Consider the following 20,730-nt stretch of genomic DNA (forward strand, 5'->3'; position numbering starts at 1 on the left):
GTGGCATATAAAGAATCTGATGTTATTTTGATTTCCACATGAGCACCAAGGCGGATTTTAACATTAACTTCTAACTGAAATCTGAGTGATAAAAAACATTTTAAACCATCTAAAATGGAGTTATAAAACACACACACACACACAAAAAGCCTTATTTGCTCAGATGTCCATTAAAAATGAGAATCAAGTGCTTAAAGAGGCTCAGTTCCAGCTACTCTAAAGGCAGAACGTCCTCTTGACTTCTTCAGTCTAATGATATTATGGTTTGTGATTTAGTTAAACTCTAGTTAAGCTCAAAAGTTTAAAAGGGGTCATAACAACAGGAAAATCATGCACTCAGTTCCTGCTTTTATTTTATTTGTTACATCACATCCTGATTCAAAATGGATGCTTAATTAAATAATTCCACATGTACATCATGGTCAAGAAGTAGTTCATATTTATCCCTCTATCTATTTTTCACACCCGCTCATTGATGAGATGAGAGGCCAAACATGGATATATGTGGACCAAATATTACACCTGTCCTGGGCTTTGTATACAACGTTTAGGATAATTTAGTTATAATCGCAACAACGTGACTACATGACCATGTTCATTCATTAAAAACGCTGGCTGAGTTATTTCAGCTGTAAAGTAATCACATTAGAAAGTTAGTCTTAACCTTGTTTCATACCCTGCAAAAATAGAGAACTTTGTTCTCTATTTTTGAGGTGGAAAGAAGAAGAAAAAGTTAGTTTGTTATGACTGTCCGTGTCTTTATGTGCTATGAACACTTGCTTCAGTTATTTCATGCTTAACAAGAAACTTCATCCGAGGCGGGACTGTGCACACGCCGGTGCCGGTGTCTTTATTTGCCACATGTGCTCCATACATTTTCTTCTCTCTCACCACCTCGACCAGCTGTTCATTAAAACTATCCATCCAACATTGTTGAACCTTCACGTCAGAAGAAAAGTGGAAATGGTCATTTCCTGTGTTAACCACAGCCATTGGTGTTTTTCCAACCTATCACATAATTGTTCTCAGACACCCCACAAGAAAAAAGAAAGTTCTGCTCGGCTCATTTTGTTCTTGGTTACCAGAACAAAGTTCTCTGTTCTCACAGAGTAGATAACGGCCTTTAGAGTGCATTCACACCAGCCCTTTCGGTTTGAATCATTGTTCGTTTGTTCGGCAAGTCCACTTTGACCGGGGAGGCGTAAACACGCACACAAACTGCAGCATTTCACAGAAGCAAACTCTGGTCTGCCTAAAAAACCTTGGTGTTGCACATGTGTATATGCACGTGTAGGATGATAGGCAGCTCTGGCTGGCTGTAAAAGTTCTGATAGAAAGATGGTCAACCCAAGACTGCTAGGATCTGATGCAGCTCCATGTTTTGGTCTTATGTGGTGGAAACAGAAGTTGTCCTGCATTAACCAGCAGACGAGACAGTTTTCCTCTGTTGTTTGTCTTGTTAAATCCTTCTGTAATTCTTGATGCAGGAGGGAATACGTTGTTCAAAAGATCCAGTTTGTTAGAGTAAAAGTGCAGAATAAAAGAAAACTCGGACCAAAAGAATGTGGCACCCCCCCAATCGCATCGAGCCTAGCAGACTTTTAGGTGTGAATGCACCCTTAAAGACACACTATGTAACCCTCCGACCTAAAAACTCCACTTTTCAGACTAGTTTGATGGCACAGTGACATCTATTATTTGTATTTCTGGAGCTGTCGCTGCTCAGCAGCATCCCAAGGCTGAGAAACGGCACTTCACAACTTTTTCTGGTGGGATGCTACATGACGTTGCTACCAAATTTCACTATGCAACACATCACACACCAGCAAGTGGATATGAACACACAGATGGTTTTGAACACACACCATGGCTGATTAACAAAAGAAATTTAAGAAGACATAATTGGAGGAAGAAAGGAAAAGAAAGAGAGAGAGGGACAGAGGGTCAGGTTAACACTGTCTTTTACTGGCTGGAGAGATCTCATAGTACAGACAGGATGCAAGATGGAGGCTGAATTAGCCGTTGATAGAAGGTCCGTAAAATTTGCAAAAGTTCTGTAGTGTGTCTTTAAGTTAACGCCTCTGAGTAACTGAAGACAAGAACATCATTCTACGTCCTTATATAAAGTTTACAGCCAAAGTTTTTCACTTTTATGGAGTCAGATTTACACGGTGTGTCATCTACTTCTTGCTGTGCAGTAAGTTAAGAAGATCGACAGATGTGCACTCAAAACTCTCGGCACATTTTTTTTTGCCACTGTCACGGCCCCTTCTTCTTTGTGGCCGTGTTCTTTAATTATGTGTGTGTGCAGGTGAAGTTGGAGTGTACCTGGCTGTGCGTGCGTGCGTGCGTCAAGGGCCCGACGCACTGCGCGTATAAAAGACCCGCCTACGGCCGGTCTCAGCTCTCTCTTTTCCTCGATCCGCTCCCAGGCCGCACCTGCGCCCGCTGCACCTTGCTTTTGTTTTATTTTTAGTTTAGTTTTACACCATACAACACTGCACTCATTATATTCTTACACACAACCATGCACGCACCTACACTTCTGATTTTGCTGACAGTCACACTCCATGGTTAACCTTTCGTTAATAAATAATCATAACTGGCCTTATTTGCTGTTTGGCGTTGTTTTGTTGTAGCCGTGAGCCGGGTTATGACACCACTCATAGTTGTCCTTTATTACTCTGCTATTTCACTCAAAATACCGCAGTACCGCTACATAACGTTGCTTACTGTATTTTAACGTGAGTGTGAAAATTCATTGTTCCAAATAAGGCAGAAAATCACATATTAATGATTGTAAACTACAGTTCTGTAAGATGCAATCTCAGTTATGTTCTGTGTCTGCCTCTGTGCAGATGTGTCTATATCGGCCTCACAACGCATCTCAGGATTAAGAATTTTCCACAGTTCTAATGAGAAACTCATCAAATGAGGAGATATCCACTGGTGACTCACTGTAGCATCACTATGGATCAAAAATCCACATGGTACCGTTAACGGCATGGAGTCAAACATAATTTTGAAGATATCAGTCATGTAAAGTCAACAATATATTTAAATAGTTTTCCAGAAAGCTACCGCAACCTTCGTCTGTTTGTGTGTCTCCTACACTTGTCTTATGCACAACCTTTCAGTTGACCAAACAGCTTGTTTTGAATACACAGAGCCTGGGGGGCCCACAGGTGTCTCTGAGTGGAAATCCAAATCCATTATCCGGAATACGTCACCTCTCCGGAAAAATGTGGAGTAAACTGACACCCTATGTTCACTGATGACACACAGTGTGTGTTTTTAAGTTTGAAAGGAAACTGAGTGTTACACCTCTCTAACCTTCCTTTCCTGCTTGCAGCTGCAGTTTAAAGCACTCTGGGAACTTTGTGTGTCAGCAGATATATTATGAGACTCATTACAACAGGGTAATCTCTAAATCCATCCAGATACACTAAGCTATTGTTCTGGTTCTGGTAGCTGTTGGGGTCGGCTCCCTGACCGCAGAAACCTAACAGCCATTAGCAGTTGTCTTGTGTCTGAGTATTTGCAAAGAAAACACAGCAAAGAATGCGGCTGATCTGGCAATGGTCTGATATTTAATCATTAACTAGAGGCCGTGCAGCGAGCTGCGTAGCACCAAGCACACCAGCCTGTTTGGGAAATCAATGATGCCAAAATCTACTCAATTAACTGCAATTTACAAGGAACTTGTGCCCAACAAAAAACTTCAGACACCCCAATAAAGACTAAAAAAATATTAATTCCCATCACTGACACACAAAAACAGAGCTGTGTGTGTGTGTGAAAGAGAAAAACAATCTGTGAGTCTGACCAAAGTAAAAACAACATCATGGCCTCAGGCTGCAAAGAAAAGAGGGATGAGACTAAGAGGAACCTTCTTCCAACCATTCCTCCCCTTATTTCTATTTAACAGGCTATCATGTCCTGTCACGGTTCTAATGCAACACAAACCTGGCTTCTAGGGCCACAAATAAAGATACAAGTTCACTGTGTTGCTTCATAGTAAATTTGGGATAACAGGGTGGAGCAGGGACACCCGGTTCAGAGTAGTTTACTACCGACTGCAGTGGTGGACACAGCAACACTCGCTCACGATGTACTGAGATAAAAAACCAAATAATAATAAAAAAACACACAAGAAACAGTGTTCACAAAAGAAAAGACAGATGAGCTCATGCAGTGTGTGTTTATGGTTGTGTGTGTGGAGAAGAAGGTGTGTTTGTGTTTACAATGGGAGGCCGGGACAGTCCGGGAAGGGAAGGCCAGGCATGTGGGTTAGTGTCATTTTTCCACTTGAAAAAAGGGCGTCAGCTGAGAACAAAGGCAAACCCAACTGACACAAAAGAGGACAAAAGAGATGTGCTACTGGAATTGAAAATGTGTTGGTACGTGTGTGCATGCTTGCGCTTGTAAAGAAAAATCTTTGCATCTTGCTTAGACAGTGTATTGAAATGTACTGCACATTGACAAATCTGGAAAAACCTGGCTCCATTCCTGAGAGTGACTATACAATATTTATTTTTATCCTGAAAGCATTTTTTCCTGTGTGGCAGGAAATAAAGTGCATCACTCCTTCATTCTGCTTAAGTAGTTAAGTGGATGGAAATGTGTTGAAAACTCCATCTAAAGTTTTGCCAAACAATTGCTTGAATGAGGACAGACTAGACTTATTTCCTGCTGGTCTGTATTAATTTACTACCTGAAAACTTCAGCAGTGACTGACCCATGTTGCATCCAAAGAGACGTAAACTTTACCAAATGGACAAAAAAAACTTTAAAAATGACTGTTTTGAAATTCCAAATTAAACTGCATCTTTGAAATCCCCATACACCTAAACCATGATATTTGAGAAAAAGAAATAATACATTAAAATCTATGTCAATTAAAGACATATCAAAGGGTATAATAATCTCCCAGCAAAAAATAAATAAATAAATAAAATAAATAATCCAGTTTGCTCTGAGTATTTGGGAAATATTTTGTTTTTTTGCATCGACATGTGAGCATTAAAACATGTGGGTTTAGTTTTCCAAAAGGGCATTAAAGGGAAAATAATGATTTAAGATGTTCATGTTAATTTAATGGACATAATCAGGACTGAAGCTGGTCAATAAATAATAAATATATAAAATATTTTAAAGCATTTTTGTTAAGATATTTTTTTACATAGATGGTAAAGGGTGTTGGATTTTCTGGAGGGGTGTGAAAGGGTTAAGCAGCTTTCAAGTCCCATGTTAAATATCTCTCCAGGTGTCAATCAGCCTCAATTAAGCATTGAGCTGAACTTAGACACACTCGCCAACTTTCACTGATGATACTGTCAGGACAAACAAATGTCGCATTTTCTTTACAGGAACACACAAAAAAGTGACCACAACCTTTAGCATGGACGCTCTGAAACTTAAACAAAAGCTTGCAGACAAATAGAGACTGATTTTTTTTTTTTTTGTGTGTGTGTGTGTGTGTGTGTGTGTGTGTGTGTGTGTGTGTGTGTGTGTGTGTGTGTGTGTGTTTTAACTTTAAGTGGCTAAAGTATTCAGTCAAGTTAACAGTAGTAAATAATCCTGGTTGTTTTCAGAAGTGTGATTATCAGAAACACTTATGTCCGTTTTTGGAGTAAAAACTAAAAAAAGTGTGGTTGTTCTTCTTGGTCATCTTGCTGATGGTAAAACACTCTCAGTGAGTGTTATCGTTCTGCCATAAAAAAAATTAAAAACACAATAAACAAAGTTTAAAATTTGACTGATGACATCATTATCAGATGCTAGAATAACATTATCACCATGAATTCTTTCGTGTAAATGTGTTAAACTGAAATTCAACATTGTGGTAGTCACATTTCCCATAATGTCACTTTCTTTCTCTGCAAATTGCAAATCACAATCACATTTTATTCAGTTCACAAGGAAGAACGCTGTCATATATAGTGTTAAAGTGTTACATCCAGGGTGAATCTTCATTGGCCTGCACACTCTCTGCATGTCTACTTTTCAGCAAGTCTCTCTTAAAAAAGTCAAACTTTTGTTATAACCTGCTGCTTTCATAAGCACTTAAAGAATAAAATGTAAATCAAAGAAAAAGTCCGACTGAGTATAAAACAAATCAAGTATGCAGTGTCAACTGCGTCAGTCTACACACTTAACTGAAAATAGTACTGCAGCTCAACAATCAGATATTACACTGACCCGTTTAGAGGTTATCTTTCTATTAAAACCAGAGGTCAATAAAAGGACAGTCTGACTCCTCGGTTGATAGGAATGAGCAGCCGAAACGTGAACGTTCCTCTGCATGAGAGGCAGCAGATGGAGAGGGGAGTATGAGGGAGTATGAGGGAGTTGAAGCATTTTTAATATCAAGGAATGCATTCATATATCCCACACAGTTGTCTGTGCAAACAGCTGGGATCTTTGCAGCATCCGTAGCATAATCCTGACCAAGGAGCAATAGCCAAAGTGCCCCCCCCCCCCAAAAAAAAAAGAAAAGAAAAACACAGAATCAGTTGCACAAAGAAAGTTCACCCTCAAACAACAGCCCCAAGTAGTTTGTTTTATGAATGATAAAAATTGTTATTGGTTCAATATAAAGTTCAACATTGGCCTGTTTTCAGTTTTATAGTCTGTTTCTCAAACTACAAAGTCAGTCTCTTCCAGTGACAGAGCTGGTATCTGAAGCACGATGAACAATCTGAACACAGCCATCATTAGGTGAAATAGCATATCACAGAAATGATGCACAGAATAGCTTGGAAAAAAGAGGGATTTGGAAGTTGACAAGCCCTCTTTAAACACAGGCAGAAGGGGGGGAAACAGAGTGGAAGTGCAGTGTGTTGAACCGTTTCCATTCTCCCCACCCCGTCCTCACCCTAGAACAACAGAAGAATTTGGCTTTCATTCGCTCTCTCACACACAGAGAAAGAAGAGCAGATGTGAGCCAAACCGCTGCATACCAGCTTGGACCTGACCCTGGGTATCATGAGAAATCATAGTCACCTCGCCCCCCCCAAGGAAAACTAAGCTTCCTCTCAGTTTCCATCTCATCTCTATCAGCTTCCTTGTCTCTTATCCAACACTTATCTTCCTCTGTACCTGCAGCATATTCAAGTTTCTCAAATTCCTGTCTGTGAACTACAGATAACACTGATCTACGTTATGTTTGTTTTGTAGTTTCGCTTTGTATTAAAAGTCACTGAAATGGTGACTCTTTACTTTATGCTTTATTTCAGACACATCGGTCCAGTGTGTGTGAATCTGTGTGTTTTCCCCACCTTGAAGCTGGAAAGTTCTTGTTTGGTGAAGCCGTTGCTGTGAATGATTTTCATCTGTTTGACCAAAGTGCTTTTACCGCTCTCTGCTGCACCTGTAGAAGGTTTGTGAGTCAGTAAAGTGTATCTACCTGTGCATTACCTCCAAGGTAAGATCTATTGCTCATAGTTGAACTCATTCAAAAGCACACTGGAGGTTCTTTAAGGACAGATTTCATGTTATGGTAAGTCATCTCACCTAGTAGGAGAATTTTGACCACATTCATCTCCCGCTTTGCGTATTCGTACAGGTCTCTGTCTATCTTGGCACTGTGTATCTTGGCCTTCTTCTCCTCTGTAATTTCGGTACCGAGGCACAGTCCCATCCCGAGTAATCATCTCCTCCCCGACCCTGGCCAGAGATGAAAATAAAAGCAGGGTTGTGCAAATTGCTGTCAGTCCGACTTTCTCTCTCTCTTTTTTTTTACCCTAAAACCCGCAGGGTCACTTTTGTGCAGAGGGACAAATTAACAGAAAAATAACTTCAGGTCATCTCCGAAATCCTTCAATCTCAGTCGTTGGTCGTCAAACTAATTTTACGCGTCGCTCCTGGAGCTTTATTTTTTCTCCTTCTTCTCCCAGCGTCAGATTTCAGCGTTAACAGAAATACATAACTGTTCCGTCTCTGTGCGCCGCAGCGGTTCAAACTCTGCTCTGCCGCCTTCGCAAAGACCCCAGTTAATCCCGAAACTGCCTCCTCCCACTGCAGTCTGTGGCCCAGATGGAAACTTCCTTCACTTCCCCGGGAAGTGACGTGTGGAGGTGCTGCTGCGCGTGATCCGACTGTCTCACCTGGGCATACAAAGAGGCTTTTACACTCATCATGTAGCCGCGATGGAAAGTTTTTATTTAGCCTACTTCTTCTACACTTCATACAAAATATGCATAACCAGCTGACATAATGATGTGATTGCAGACAGATGCAGCGGGATAAACGGACAGTCTCTGTAATTAATTAATTAGTCACATGACTACTGAGCATGCTTTTCAAATAATGAAGCCAGACTCAAACATAGCGGCTAATGGAAGCTGAAGTTAGTCAGATTTCTGAGTATCATATATTCAGTTTGACCCACATCTTGTAAAATTTAAGATAATGTGGTGTTAAGATTGTTTCTTTTAAAAGTTAATGTAATATGCTTAGTGAAAACTGAGTAAAGCTGAGTCTACAATTCAGTTGTATCTGTATTACTACAGAAACAAAAACCTCCAAAGTCTTATGGATCTGACTTAATCTCAGTTTTAATGCAGATGCTGGTGTAGGAGCTGCATGATCATGCGTTGACCAGTTGGCTTTTATTGTTTTTGCGTCTGTGGCCTCATTTCGCCGCCTCAGTGAACCATAACTATGTGCTGATCAAACGCTCTCTGTCATCAGGGTGCACACATTATAACTGCTGCAGGAGAACACAAAACAATTTCATTTAACACTCGTTTATTTCATGGAGCCACCTTTTACACACACACATACAGTTACTGACAAGCTGCGAAAACCTCCAAAGTCTAAGTTATAACCCCACCATCATCCCATCTGCTAACCCACAAACACATTCATTTTCAGTTAATAGGAAAAGCAACAGTAATCTTTGACAGCTTCACCATGAGACGTTAGATTTTTGGATTGTCGCACAACAAAGGAGAAGAAAATTACATACTTTAGCTTTTCTTTTGTCCTTTAAACATTATTTGAAGATAACCAAAGAAAGAAAGACTTACAAATGTTTAGTTTTTTTTTGTTTGTTTGTTTTTTTTAAAACTGGTTGCATTAAGTACTTGGAGAAAATGAATTCTTCTCCAAACCATGAGCGCTCTTACAAGCCTGAACATGGAGAACTTCACAGAACCCCACATAAAAAAAAACCCAAAAACCTCCAAATATCCTTAGCTTTTTTGACAGCTGCAGAGACACGTGGGCGGTTTTGTCTGAGTGGAATCGTACAAATCACAGCCCTTAAAATATGTATCGATTCAGGAATGAGGCACTACTGTCATTTATAACCCTTTTACCCACTGACTTCCATCCATTCACACACACACACACACACACACACACAGTGCAAATTCTTTTAAAATCCATAAACTAATTCACAGATTATTCATAAAATAATGAGTGGTGTTTTTACAGGATGGGCAAGAACAAAGTAACCTCTAAAACTGAATTATGTTAAAAGCAAAGCACATCGCACATGACAGATGATAATTCTAAAACTGATCATTAAAACCAATCTGTTTAAAAATCTAAAAACATCAGACAAAGACACTTAATGCTTTGTCAATAAGTTATGGATAATTACAAACTCAACATTTCACTTTTGCTTGTAGTGTGTGACAAAAATGAGAAAGACAAAACATGACAAAGAATAAAATAAGTTCTCTGTGGAGAAGAAGTAAAGGGATTTTGTAGTTAATTGCAGTTTTGAAGATTTAAAGCAGGATTTTGCGACCCACTGGACGAATATAGTTACAGACTGGTCAGATCCAGCTGAGGACTCTCCGTCTGGCTCGTAAAGCTGAGTGCACCTGGACGAGTAAAACAGACTTAAAACTGCCCGAGCTCGCTAGTGGACATCCTGAGCTGCAGCTTCATCCTGCTCCTGTTGCTCTCTCCTCTTCATCGCTTCAATCACTGCCATCTCTTTGGCCTCCTTCTTCTGGTTCCTGGCTTCAAACTGCAGCCTGAGAACAAAAGAACAGGAGTGAAAACACAGAGCGAAGACGTTAAACTGAAGACATCTTCAGGAAAGTAGAGTCCCCCACCTGTTTTCAATAATCCTTTGGACAATGTCATCAGTGGTGAGATTGTTCCCGCTGTCGATGGTCCTGAATATTCCCCTTTTCTTAGGTTCCTGGAAAAAAAAACAAAAACACATCTGGTTGCTTTAAACCCGGCAAGGTGACTATTTATCTCCTGTTCATGAAAACGTCCAGCGTTCAGAGCAACTTTCAAAAGCCAGAATATGAGACACTTATTTATTTATTTATTTTTTAGAGTATCTTATTTTCAAGTTTTTTAAGAAAAAAGCAAAAATAAACAAAACAACATTTCAACCCCTTTCCCTCACCCCCCACTAACAAGTTAAGAGGCAGAATAAAAAAATTATGACGGAGGCTAATTTAAACAAGTTTTCTACAGTGGGATTGGTAAAGTGTCCATGTAAGTCAAGTAAGGCTGTCAATTCTCTCTAAAAAAAATTATAGTCTTTCCTAAGTGTATAGGCCAATGCTAATAATTTTTTCTGGGCTTTTGTGGGCAAGGCAAGGCAGTTTATTTGTATAGCACATTTCATGTACAGGACAATTCAAAGTGCTTTACATAAAACAAAGGCATTACAGATATTTAGAAATAGTAAAAGGCAGCAACACATAATCACATTAAAATAAAAAATTACATTAAAATGATTAAAAGCAAGATAAGTTAAAAAGTTACCGTGCAGATTTCATGCATAGGCGCATGAGAAAAGAAATGTTTTTAACCTGGATTTTAAAATATCTACATTTGGTGTTTTGCAAGTTGTGCATCAATCGTTGTAAATTCTCTTTAACAAAAAGCCTTGAGGATCTAGTGGAAGGTACAGTCCTAATAGTTGTGCCATAGAATCAGATACCTCCTGCCAGAAAGTGCGGAGTTTAAAAATGTCCCGGTACAGTGTAGAAATGAGTCCTCTATACCACATCTAAAACAAAAGTTTGAATTTTCTGATTTATATTTGTGCAATTTCTGTGGCCTAATACAAGTCGGATGAAGGAAATGATCTAGTCCGTATCTAGAATTAATAACATTAGTTAAACTTCTTTGACATAGTTTGGACCAGAGTTCAGCCCTAACTGTCACACCAAAGTCAGACTCCCATTTCTCCCTTGATTTATGCAGATTCAGTTTTGGAGCACAATCCATGAAAAGACTATAGTTTTTTTAAATAAGACGAGGTGTGTCCCCCTCATAAAGCCACCTCTTCAGATCATTAAAAACAGGCAAGATCATCCCAGGTCCCAAGGCAGTTTGCAGAAAGGACCTTAACTGTAAACAACAGAAAAAATGTCTACTAGGTAAACCACATTTCTTCCTCGTGCCTTCAAAAGACATCAACCTGTTCTTATAACAAACTTACAAACAGCGAACCCCTTTCTGATGCCATATTTTCCAAATCTTATTGTTCGTGACATAAGAATAGGTTAATTCTGCTTTAAGGGAGTTTTGGATGAGAAAAGACTTCTTTGTCCAGTTTTCTTCTGAACTCCGCATCATGTTTTTATAATATGTATAAATACTGGGTTACTGGTTCTGTTGGATATAGTTGTAGGCGTTCAGTTATAAACAAACTGTGAAGGGATGTTTTCTTTTATAGCATTCATTCCAACTGAAACCCAGGGTTGAAGATTTCCCTTTTCAAATAGAGAAGAAATTAATCGTATTTAAGCAGCTCACTAATCATTTTCAAAATTAGGTAGCCTAAGACCCCCAGTTTATAGTCCCATGTAAGTTTCTCTAAGGATACTCTTAGAGTCTTACCGCTCCACATAAATGGTCTAATGTCTTTATTAAGCTTTTTTAAAAAAAGTTACGTGACACAGGGATTGTTAAAAACTGAAAGAGATATTGAAACCTTGAGAGGACATTTGTTTTAACCCAATTTATTTGGCCAATCAAAGTAACAGGTAAATGTGCCCATTTTTGTAAATCCTCTATAACTGAATCAAACAAGGACGAGTGATTGAGTTTAAACAGATTTTTTAAATTATTGTCCACCATTATTCCAACGTATTTTATACTGTACCTTTAGGGGGCCGTTTAAATGGGGTTCTTTGTTGATATTCAGTATAATAAAATTTAGAGATCGGAAGAATTTCACTTTTATTAAAATTTACTTTATATCCTGACACAAGGCCATAAGTGTGTAAAACTGTTTGTAATTTTGCAAGGGAGTCAAACGGATTTAAGTATAGAATTATGTAATCCGCCATAAGATTACTTGTATGTATTGTTGGACCTACTTTTACACCTCTTATCTCTGTGCTTTGTCTTATTGTGCATTCGTAGCATCAAAATGCAATAGTACCTTAAACAGACAATGTACTTACTGCATATGGGTCCGACCCATCCTTGTCTGGAAATACTTCTGTCTTGCCATGGCACACCATATCCACCTGCACATTTAAACAAAAATACCTCATTAAACCAACCATCACCAAGTATAGACAAGTTTCTGGGCAGCGTCCTCACAAAGATGTGTCAGAAAGCAGAGTTAGGCAGAATCTTAACGGAGATGACACTGGCTGTTGACTTTATTAATCACCACAATTGATGGACGATACTTGGTCAAAATTCATATGGAATTGCAAGCTTTTGTCAAGAGCAGAAGACTGTAGATCCAGGCCAGTAAAACTCAGACTAATGAGTCCCAAAAGCAAATAAAGCAACACTACATAAGTTTCTATCTTTAAACTATGGGTCTGATCTGTTTTGATAATACACTGACATTTTTATGTACATTCCTGAAACAGTTTTTGCCCTGCAGCATCCCTGAGAAACCACACTTCACAACTTTTTATCCAGCCCACAGCAAAATGTCACAGCTGCATTTTGCTTTATGATTCTGCCTCACATGCCAGCAACTGGATATTAACACACTGGTCGCTTTGAACATGCACCATTCAGCAAAAAAAAAAAAAAAAAAAAAAAAAAAAACGCAAGATGAAGTGTAGAAAAGAAAGAGAGAAAGGGACAGACCAAGAGATAAAACAAAAGTTAACATCAGAAGGACTTTTACTAACTGGGGGAGCTCAGAGAAGAAACAGGATGCAAGACAGAAGCAGAGTTAGCCTTCAATAGGAGCGTCAAAGTGAGAAAATCTGTCCAAGTTCAGTTGTGGAGGTTTACGTCTCTGCAGTGTTCACTTTATGTCTCAAAATGCTGAACTCTGATCCCATAAGACTAATCACCTACATGTATTATATTATATTACCACTCAATAACAGACTAATGTAACATATTTAAAACTGTGCTTCTATTTGTGTTTAATAATTTGACTGAAATAACTGTTATGTGTTTATTTCCCTAGAATGAGCCATTTATATCTACTTGCCGTGGGTCCACATGTATTGAAGCTACAATATTTGTGGCACTATTTTTACTACGGTGTCTCTGAATGGACAAACAACTGAGAACCCTCTGAACTTTGAAACTGCAGTACCAGCTTTGTTTTATGGATGCTAAAGCACTGTTTGGGATAAGTAACACCTTAAGTGGCACCAAATGTAGTAGTTACCTGTATTAGAGTCATCGCTACACCTGAGGCTACTGGATCCACTTGCAGATGAAAACATGTTCATGTCTGCAAGAATTCTGGCCACTGAGGGCTACTGTCCATTAATAACAACTTCATTTTGAAGCCCATGTTTTCCACTAGATGCCACTTATTCTACAGCCTGTAACTTTAAACACGACAGTGATCATAACCATCCACATCTAAGGATTCTCCTGAATGCAGATTTTAATTTGACAACACTCAGTGACATTCTCAGCTATATCCATGTCAACATACAATTACTCAGAAAATGGGACAGCGGTTGAAACTGATTACATTGTTAGCTTGGACTGCTCTGAATTACACTGTACTTTATACACTATAATTCATTGCACTGTATAATATGATTTATCATCATATCATCAAATACAATGAGAAATTGTCAGATCCAGACTATTCCTATAGTTTGAGGTGATTTAATATGATTGGAAGTGATTGTGTTAAATCAGCATATCATAGCATCTCATCAATCAAATCAAATTCATATCAAGTTATGGCAGAATTTGCTGATATTGGTAAACACTGACTCGTTAACCAATGAATCAATTTAGTTGTGTGAGCAAACTTGTGATGCACAACCTTATTACCCATAAACCAGTGTTTTCTGCTAACATATGCACTGTCCACATGGGGGCGACAAATGCTCCTGTACCTTTTTTTTTGTTTTTTTGTTTTTTTTAAATCTACACCAGGGGTGCCCAAGTCTGTACCTCAAGATTTACCATCCTGCAACTTTTAGATGCAACCCTTCTCAAACACACCTGAATCAAATGACTCTGCAGAGCTGAATGACATGCAGATGACATCTGATTCAAGTGTGTGGAGAAGGGTTGCATCTAAAAGTTGAAAGATGGTACATCTCGAGGACCGAACTTGGGCACCCCTGATCTACACACACTCAAGAGTCATTCTCACATATTTCATGACCCCTTGCTCCTGGAAATTCTGAATGTTCATGTCATAGCTCCATTGACCTTTTTTTGTCTCCCCCTGTCATCAGTGTGTTAAATTTGTTTGCAACAGAGAAAATTGCCCAAATGTGAGCCTTGTGTCCTGCTTTAATCTTCATCTCAATATTATTTGTTGGCTCTATTGCTGCTGTAAAAACTGGCCACGTATCAAAGTCAGAGTCACAGCAGGACCTGCTGTTTATTTTATTGCAACATTAAAACTGCCTACTACTAAGTTTGAGTCAGGTCTGGTGGGATCAGAGTCCTAATGTTGCCTTCTTGTTGTTCAAACTGATAGAAGTACTCCAGTGTAATGAACTTCTGCTCAAGTAAAGTAGGTATAAGAAGAGAAGACTCACCTTAAAGTGATCCAGCAGGTCCTTCCCCACTGCATAAGGTGCACCAATCACCACTTCTGACACATACTACAGACAGAAGAAATTTAAGAGAAATGTGAGTTTTCTAATTATAAAACCTTTCATGGTTTTCTCATTTCCGTCAATACATTTCAGGTGTCATGTGATCAAGACCAGGTTTAACCAAAAAGCATTTTTCAGTGCAATAATCCTACTTGTTGCTTAAATTCTACACCCTGTCATCAGGCATTTAGTAAAACTGATGCAGAGCCCAGCAGGTTTCTGCTTTCACAGCAGGACTGTCAAACAATCTTTTAACTGCCACAAACACACATAATGTAGATAGGGCAGAATAATTCATTGTACTTGGGTCATAGCTGACCAGCAGGGATGAAGAGCAGAGAGCCAAGCACAGCCAGCGGAGCTATGAGTACAGCAGGCAGAAATACACCCCACTGTGTTGAACACTGAACAATGAGTGTGTGTTGGAGTGTGAGCTCACCCGACAGGCGAGGACACTCAGGGTTCTCTCGTGGATGTTCATGATTGGATAGTTCTTCCCCTTGTAGCGATTCACTTCCTGAAGACAGTGAAGAAATCTAAGTGTTTACATGTTAATTAATTAAATGTTTGCTGCATGATAGTTTTATCATCCCGGATCATCAAAACTGAACTAAAGTGATTCCTACTGTCTGAATGTTATTTTGGGCTGCTTTTGCTTTAACTGGTCACAGATCTGTTTATTATGAATGCTACCAACACGTCAGGGAGGAGTGAAGCTCAATCGTTTGTGAAACTGTTGGCTAGGGTTAGTGTATAATTTTGTGTACCTGGTCAAAGTGCAGACCTACGATGACGTACGGCCTCTCTGCCTGCTTGTAGACCATTTCCAAGAAGTCAACATGACCAATGTCTGCAAAGAGTTTGTGGTCAAGGCAGTAACAGCATGTACAACACAGTAGGTGTTTTTAATGGGATATGTACTTATCTATTCATTTATTTATTATAGGATTTTTCACAACTATCACCAGAGGGGTCTCATTCTGGAGAATCTGGGATGGATTCTGATGAGAAATGCTAAGTGAACAGCTATGCAGAGGTTTGCTTATCTAAAACTCAAACCTCAAAAATTTCATTTTGGTTCAAGCTAATGCTATACATAGTGATTTTTCCACTATGCAACTGTTGGATCAGATAGTTTTCTCTTTGTTAGCATTTTCCCAACAGAACAATGTTCATGTTGCTCTGCCTTACTGCAGGCACAATGCACTGGACAATGTAAAGCTCTGCTGATCAGTTCTGACTGACAGTTCTGCTGGTCTAATTCCAAAATACAAAGACAGTGAAAAAATAAAAATAAATAAATAAACAAATACTGGAAAAGCGCAAACACTTACCATCTTTTAAATCTAGATCATTAATTAATTTATTCATTCAAAATAAAAACATTCATCTATTCTTCACAGACTAATCCACACAGATTTTTAAGTTTTCTGTAAAAACTGAATAATTTTAGGAATAATGTACATCTACATAAAACCCACTGGAAACGCTGGAGTACATACACCTGGCCTGTAAGTGCAGCTGTAATGCTGCCACAGAAATACACCAAAAACAGAGAAGAATACATGGAGCAAGCGGATCAATGCATGCATGTAAAGGGAGAGATGGGCAATGGTCGGTTCAGGAAAGAAGCCTTTGGGTTGTAACCACAGAAACAGTGGTGTTTTCAGATTTATTCACTTTAGGAACCCGTTTGAAACATTAGCATTTTCGGACTCCCAAGATGCTGGTTCCATGTGTACGAAATGTCCAAACAATAAAACTCTAGCAGATACACCTGAACTTATCTCCGTGCGGATACGTATGGAAGGATATGTTGGTAAGCAACATGCATGCAATGATGCAAAACAACATTCTTGGATTAGGAAAATAGTGACAAATTGTTACTGTATATGTTAAATATAATGTTTATGTGAACTACTATAAAGATTTTGAGGTTAAAGTTGTTTTAGATGTTGAAAATGAGCTTTTCTATTACCTCATTCTACGTAGCCATTAGTAGCTTAAAACCTCCATAAGATTCTCTGACTTTGTGCTTGAAAACACACAAATATTACAATAATCTATTTTACATGAGGAGGATACGGAAGAGGTCAAATGCCCCGGCCACATAGATGATGCTGTCTCCAGGCTGAGGCTCCTTTCCTGAAGCAAACTGTATGATCTTCTGGGACGTCTGCAGGAACTGACACACCCCCGTCCACGGGCTGCGGCCTGTAGGACTCTTGAAGAGCAGATTATACAGAAATTAATCATACTGTCTCATCTCTATCAGAGATAATGTGCCAAAGGCTATGAATCATAAATATTTCAACATCCTCACATAATACCTTTCCAAAGTTGTCAGTATGCTGCTGGTAATCTGGGTTATCCTGCAGAGATAATCAACATTTATGAGATCAACAATAAAATAAACTGTTCAAGCCCTAAAAACAGCCATGCAAACTCACCATGTTGCTGTGGTGGGCTTTGGTCATGAGTAGCATACGTCCCACCAGGTCGGTGGTGGAGACACCCTGAGTGCGCTTACATTCCCGGTAGCGCCCGGCACACTTCACCTCTTCGTATGTGTCCTTGCCATCTACTGTCAGCGTGATGTCATCTGTAAACATAAACCATAATCTCATCATGTCTGGAAGCTTGATGGTTCTAACCAATCACAATATCTACTGAACTCAATTTTAAAACAGGGATCAAAGAGCAGATTTGTACTGACTCACCTCCGTGCACACAGAAGTCACAGTTGTATTTGTCCAGAGTCTCCAGGGTGGTGACATAAGGTGCTCCTTCAACTATTTCATCCACCCATTTGATTGCTCGTACCATCTTGTAGCGTTCTTCCTGAGTGAATACTGGAGGACCTTTGTGCTTGGAAATTTCCGCTTTAAGAAGACGTTTAGAACGAATTACTGATTATGATCCTATTAGTAACATAAATTTAAAAACTAATGATGATGTGGGTGGTGGAGTTTAGGCATTGTTTTTATATTGTCCACTTTTTATGTGCTCAGTAATATCTTAATTGATGATTTCACAAAGTTGAACTTGACAAAAAATCCTAATTTGACTGTGTAGTCACAGTCAAAAATAAGTATTCTGTCATAGTGTTTTATATTTCCGTCTCACCATCTGTATGCACTCCAACAATGAGGTAATCTCCCATAGCTTTAGCCTGCCGCAGTTGATTAGAGTGGCCATAATGCACCATGTCATAGCTGTAGAGTCAGAAAAACAGACATGGAAAACAAAAGCTACTGTCAGTGGTCAAACAAAGCACTACACAGGTCAGAGGAGATAATAACACAACCATATGGGAGGCGACTGTAACAACTGGCTCCCTGCAGCTTTGAGTTTTTCACTCGACGCCCTTCAGAATCACAACATCATTATCTCTGAAACATCTTCCAAAACAAAGCCTTTCAGGGTAGCTCTCACTGTCAAATTCTCTCTGTTTCAACTCTTTTTTGTTTCCTCCCTATATCAGGTGGTTTATTTCTCATAAAACAGACTGATGGACTGTGATGGTGAGTTCAGAAATTCAATGACCACAGGTTCTCTGTCTCCAGCATGTCTACATATTTACTTTTTGATATTCAGGAAACCTAATCAGTTTGTGTTTGACAGCTTCTTGCTTTTAAAATGGAAATAAATATTACTATGTTCTTCTCCCATGTTCCCATATGTTTAGCTTATCTTAAAGAAAAAAAAACATTTAAACTCATACAGAAATATATTACTATTTAAAATGCATTTCATTGTTTGCACAATGAAAAATTGGCAGCACTGGAATAAATGTTCAGTACTCCAAAAGTTATTTAAAAACATGAATTTGCATGGGTAATTATTTGTTTGAAGATATTTTACAACTGCTAATAAGCTGAGTGGTATTTAACTTTGATTTGCAAGAAGACACAGTAGGCTAATAAAACACATTTTATGCTGTATATACAAACCTAAACATGCTGTTTCTTTGTAAAATAAATTATTGGAACAAGTAAATGTACCAGAATTAGAGACTTGCCACTAGTTTATTACCAAAGTGCTAAATACGCTATAAATAGGTATTTGATTGACAGTGTTAAACCACAGTAAAGGAAGAGGGACTTTTTTTTACCTTATTTGGCAGACATCCTGTTATTTCTGACCATTACTAAATTAAAAATGCTTGTCATGCTTGAGTAAATGAAACATCAGTCAAGCTCCTTTGGTGCTGAATAAAACACCATTAAAAGGCAAAATAATTTTGTCATGCTGGAATTTTTTTCTTCTTCTTCTTCTTTTCAAGAGTCTTTTCTCCTTTTCAGGCATAACTTATTTAATTTCTTTAACAAATATGCTGCTTCTCAAATAAATCCCCTGTTTAGTCCCTCCAAAAAGAGATAAATCTTGCCCACTTCTCCAACATATTACATTAGCATTACAATTTACAACCTTACAAACTCTAATAGATAATGTATAGCCATTACATGAAACTGACTATTCCAAACTAGCAGTCAGTAAATCAGCTATTGCCTGGTTAAAGGAAAGAAAGTGGAATCAGATTAGTACCAAATAAATACAACATGCACAGAAGGACATTGTTACACTTTCATGTATTTAAGACATGCCTGAACATAAGAAGTCAAAAAACATAGTAAAGTGCACATGTAAAAACAGTTTGATCTGACTAATCTGAGGTCAGCTGTAAAGTGTTTTGTGTTTACAACCAGCCATCTGTAGACCAAAATAACTGTTAACATGCTCTTATGTTTCAGTGATTTCCATACACATAGTTTACTTAGGCTTATGGATAGTACTATATTGTACGCTTATAAATTATGACACTATGAGGTATTTATAGCATATTTTAAACCATGATCCGGACAGACAACCATGCGACATAAAACTTATGAGCACGCGCGATAAGAGCAAGTCTGCCAGACAAGTTGGGAACACTGTGTCGTTAGTAACGTCAATAAATGTAGTATTAACCTAAAATAAATAGTGACGCTTTGATTTAAAAAAAAATCGCAAATTTGTTGTTTTGAGGCTAAGCATTGTAATTTATGTCATTTATGCAACATATGATATTACTGGTTAAACTCCTCACTTTCTACCTGCTAAGCAAATAGTTAGCATTAGCATGCTAATCAGACAAGCGATCCTGCTGTGTTTTACGTAATGATCGCGTTCAATCTGGCAAACTTAGAAAATCTATTTGATTAACAGCGTCGAAAGTACGTAGCCACAGGGGGCTGGAAGCACTCACCAGCCGTCGCACCACAACCGGACCATCCGCTTTCTTTTCTCCTGCATACACGCCGAGCTACCCGGCTTACTGCAGCCGGCTTGTTCTTGCTGATCGTCGGAAGCGTGGTGACCGTTTCTTATCATGTCGAAAAGTTCCGAAAAAATAATTATAAGGCTGGTTAAAATAAAAGCAAGAGGTAGAGTAGGTTTATGAACGCGATCGAGTCCGATTTTTATGACGATTAATAGATTATTCCACCGGACTTAGGAGCTTTTTCTTGTTCGAACAGAATGTCACTGGATCAGCCAACGCCTCCTTAGTACGTCAAGTCGAACGAATCCTCTCTCGCTGATTGCGTAACCCTCAACTGATCACGTGACAAGAATTCCCGTGGTACGGGGTGACGCCAAGCGATAGATTTTATGACTGTAATACAATAAGCTGTGCATTGAGCTTACTTTTAAGTGGTCTTTAATAAATTATAGCACAGAGATTATCTAAACTAATCAC

The 20,730-nt window shown here is 38.7% G+C and overlaps 2 protein-coding genes across 4 annotated transcripts in view; both read right to left on the reverse strand.

The window, feature by feature from the left end:
- The window catches only part of gnav1 (guanine nucleotide binding protein (G protein) alpha v1), a 31,306-nt gene extending 23,267 nt beyond the window's left edge, over positions 1-8,039 (reverse strand). For 2 of the 3 annotated variants that reach the window (XM_041982538.1, XM_041982537.1), the window contains exons 1-2: positions 7,516-8,038; positions 7,281-7,372 (exon numbers count right to left, since the gene is read on the reverse strand). In XM_041982538.1, coding sequence (XP_041838472.1) covers positions 7,281-7,372; positions 7,516-7,642 — 219 coding nt within the window. In that variant the 5' untranslated portion in view covers positions 7,643-8,038. Of the gene's footprint in view, positions 1-7,280; positions 7,373-7,515 lie in introns of all 3 variants that reach the window. The other variant, XM_041982536.1, reaches the window with a different exon arrangement.
- A 695-nt stretch (positions 8,040-8,734) lies between these two features.
- On the reverse strand, positions 8,735-20,565 carry pcyt2 (phosphate cytidylyltransferase 2, ethanolamine). Its single transcript, XM_041983155.1, has 12 exons — positions 20,239-20,565; positions 18,117-18,205; positions 17,711-17,872; positions 17,441-17,592; positions 17,321-17,362; positions 17,076-17,214; positions 15,758-15,840; positions 15,430-15,507; positions 14,931-14,996; positions 12,396-12,461; positions 10,074-10,162; positions 8,735-9,992 (listed from the first exon to the last, which is right to left on the reverse strand). The coding sequence occupies exons 1-12, from the start codon at positions 20,361-20,363 to the stop codon at positions 9,875-9,877; spliced, it is 1,209 nt and encodes a 402-aa protein (XP_041839089.1). The 5' UTR covers positions 20,364-20,565; the 3' UTR covers positions 8,735-9,874.
- Between the last annotated feature and the right edge of the window lie 165 nt (positions 20,566-20,730).

This window comes from Melanotaenia boesemani, chromosome 4, assembly GCF_017639745.1.
Source record: "Melanotaenia boesemani isolate fMelBoe1 chromosome 4, fMelBoe1.pri, whole genome shotgun sequence".
Taxonomy (NCBI): Eukaryota; Metazoa; Chordata; class Actinopteri; order Atheriniformes; family Melanotaeniidae; genus Melanotaenia; species Melanotaenia boesemani.

Bases quoted from the DNA above. Each gene is read 5' to 3' on its own strand.
- pcyt2 (XM_041983155.1), bottom strand. From the start codon at position 20,363: ATGATAAGAAACGGTCACCACGCTTCCGACGATCAGCAAGAACAAGCC. The intron at 17,873-18,116 runs GTGAGACGGAAA...GTCTTCTTAAAG, and splicing joins TGTTGGAGTGCATACAGATG to CGGAAATTTCCAAGCACAAA. The intron at 15,508-15,757 runs GTACACAAAATT...CACTGTCTTCAG, and splicing joins TAGGTCTGCACTTTGACCAG to GAAGTGAATCGCTACAAGGG.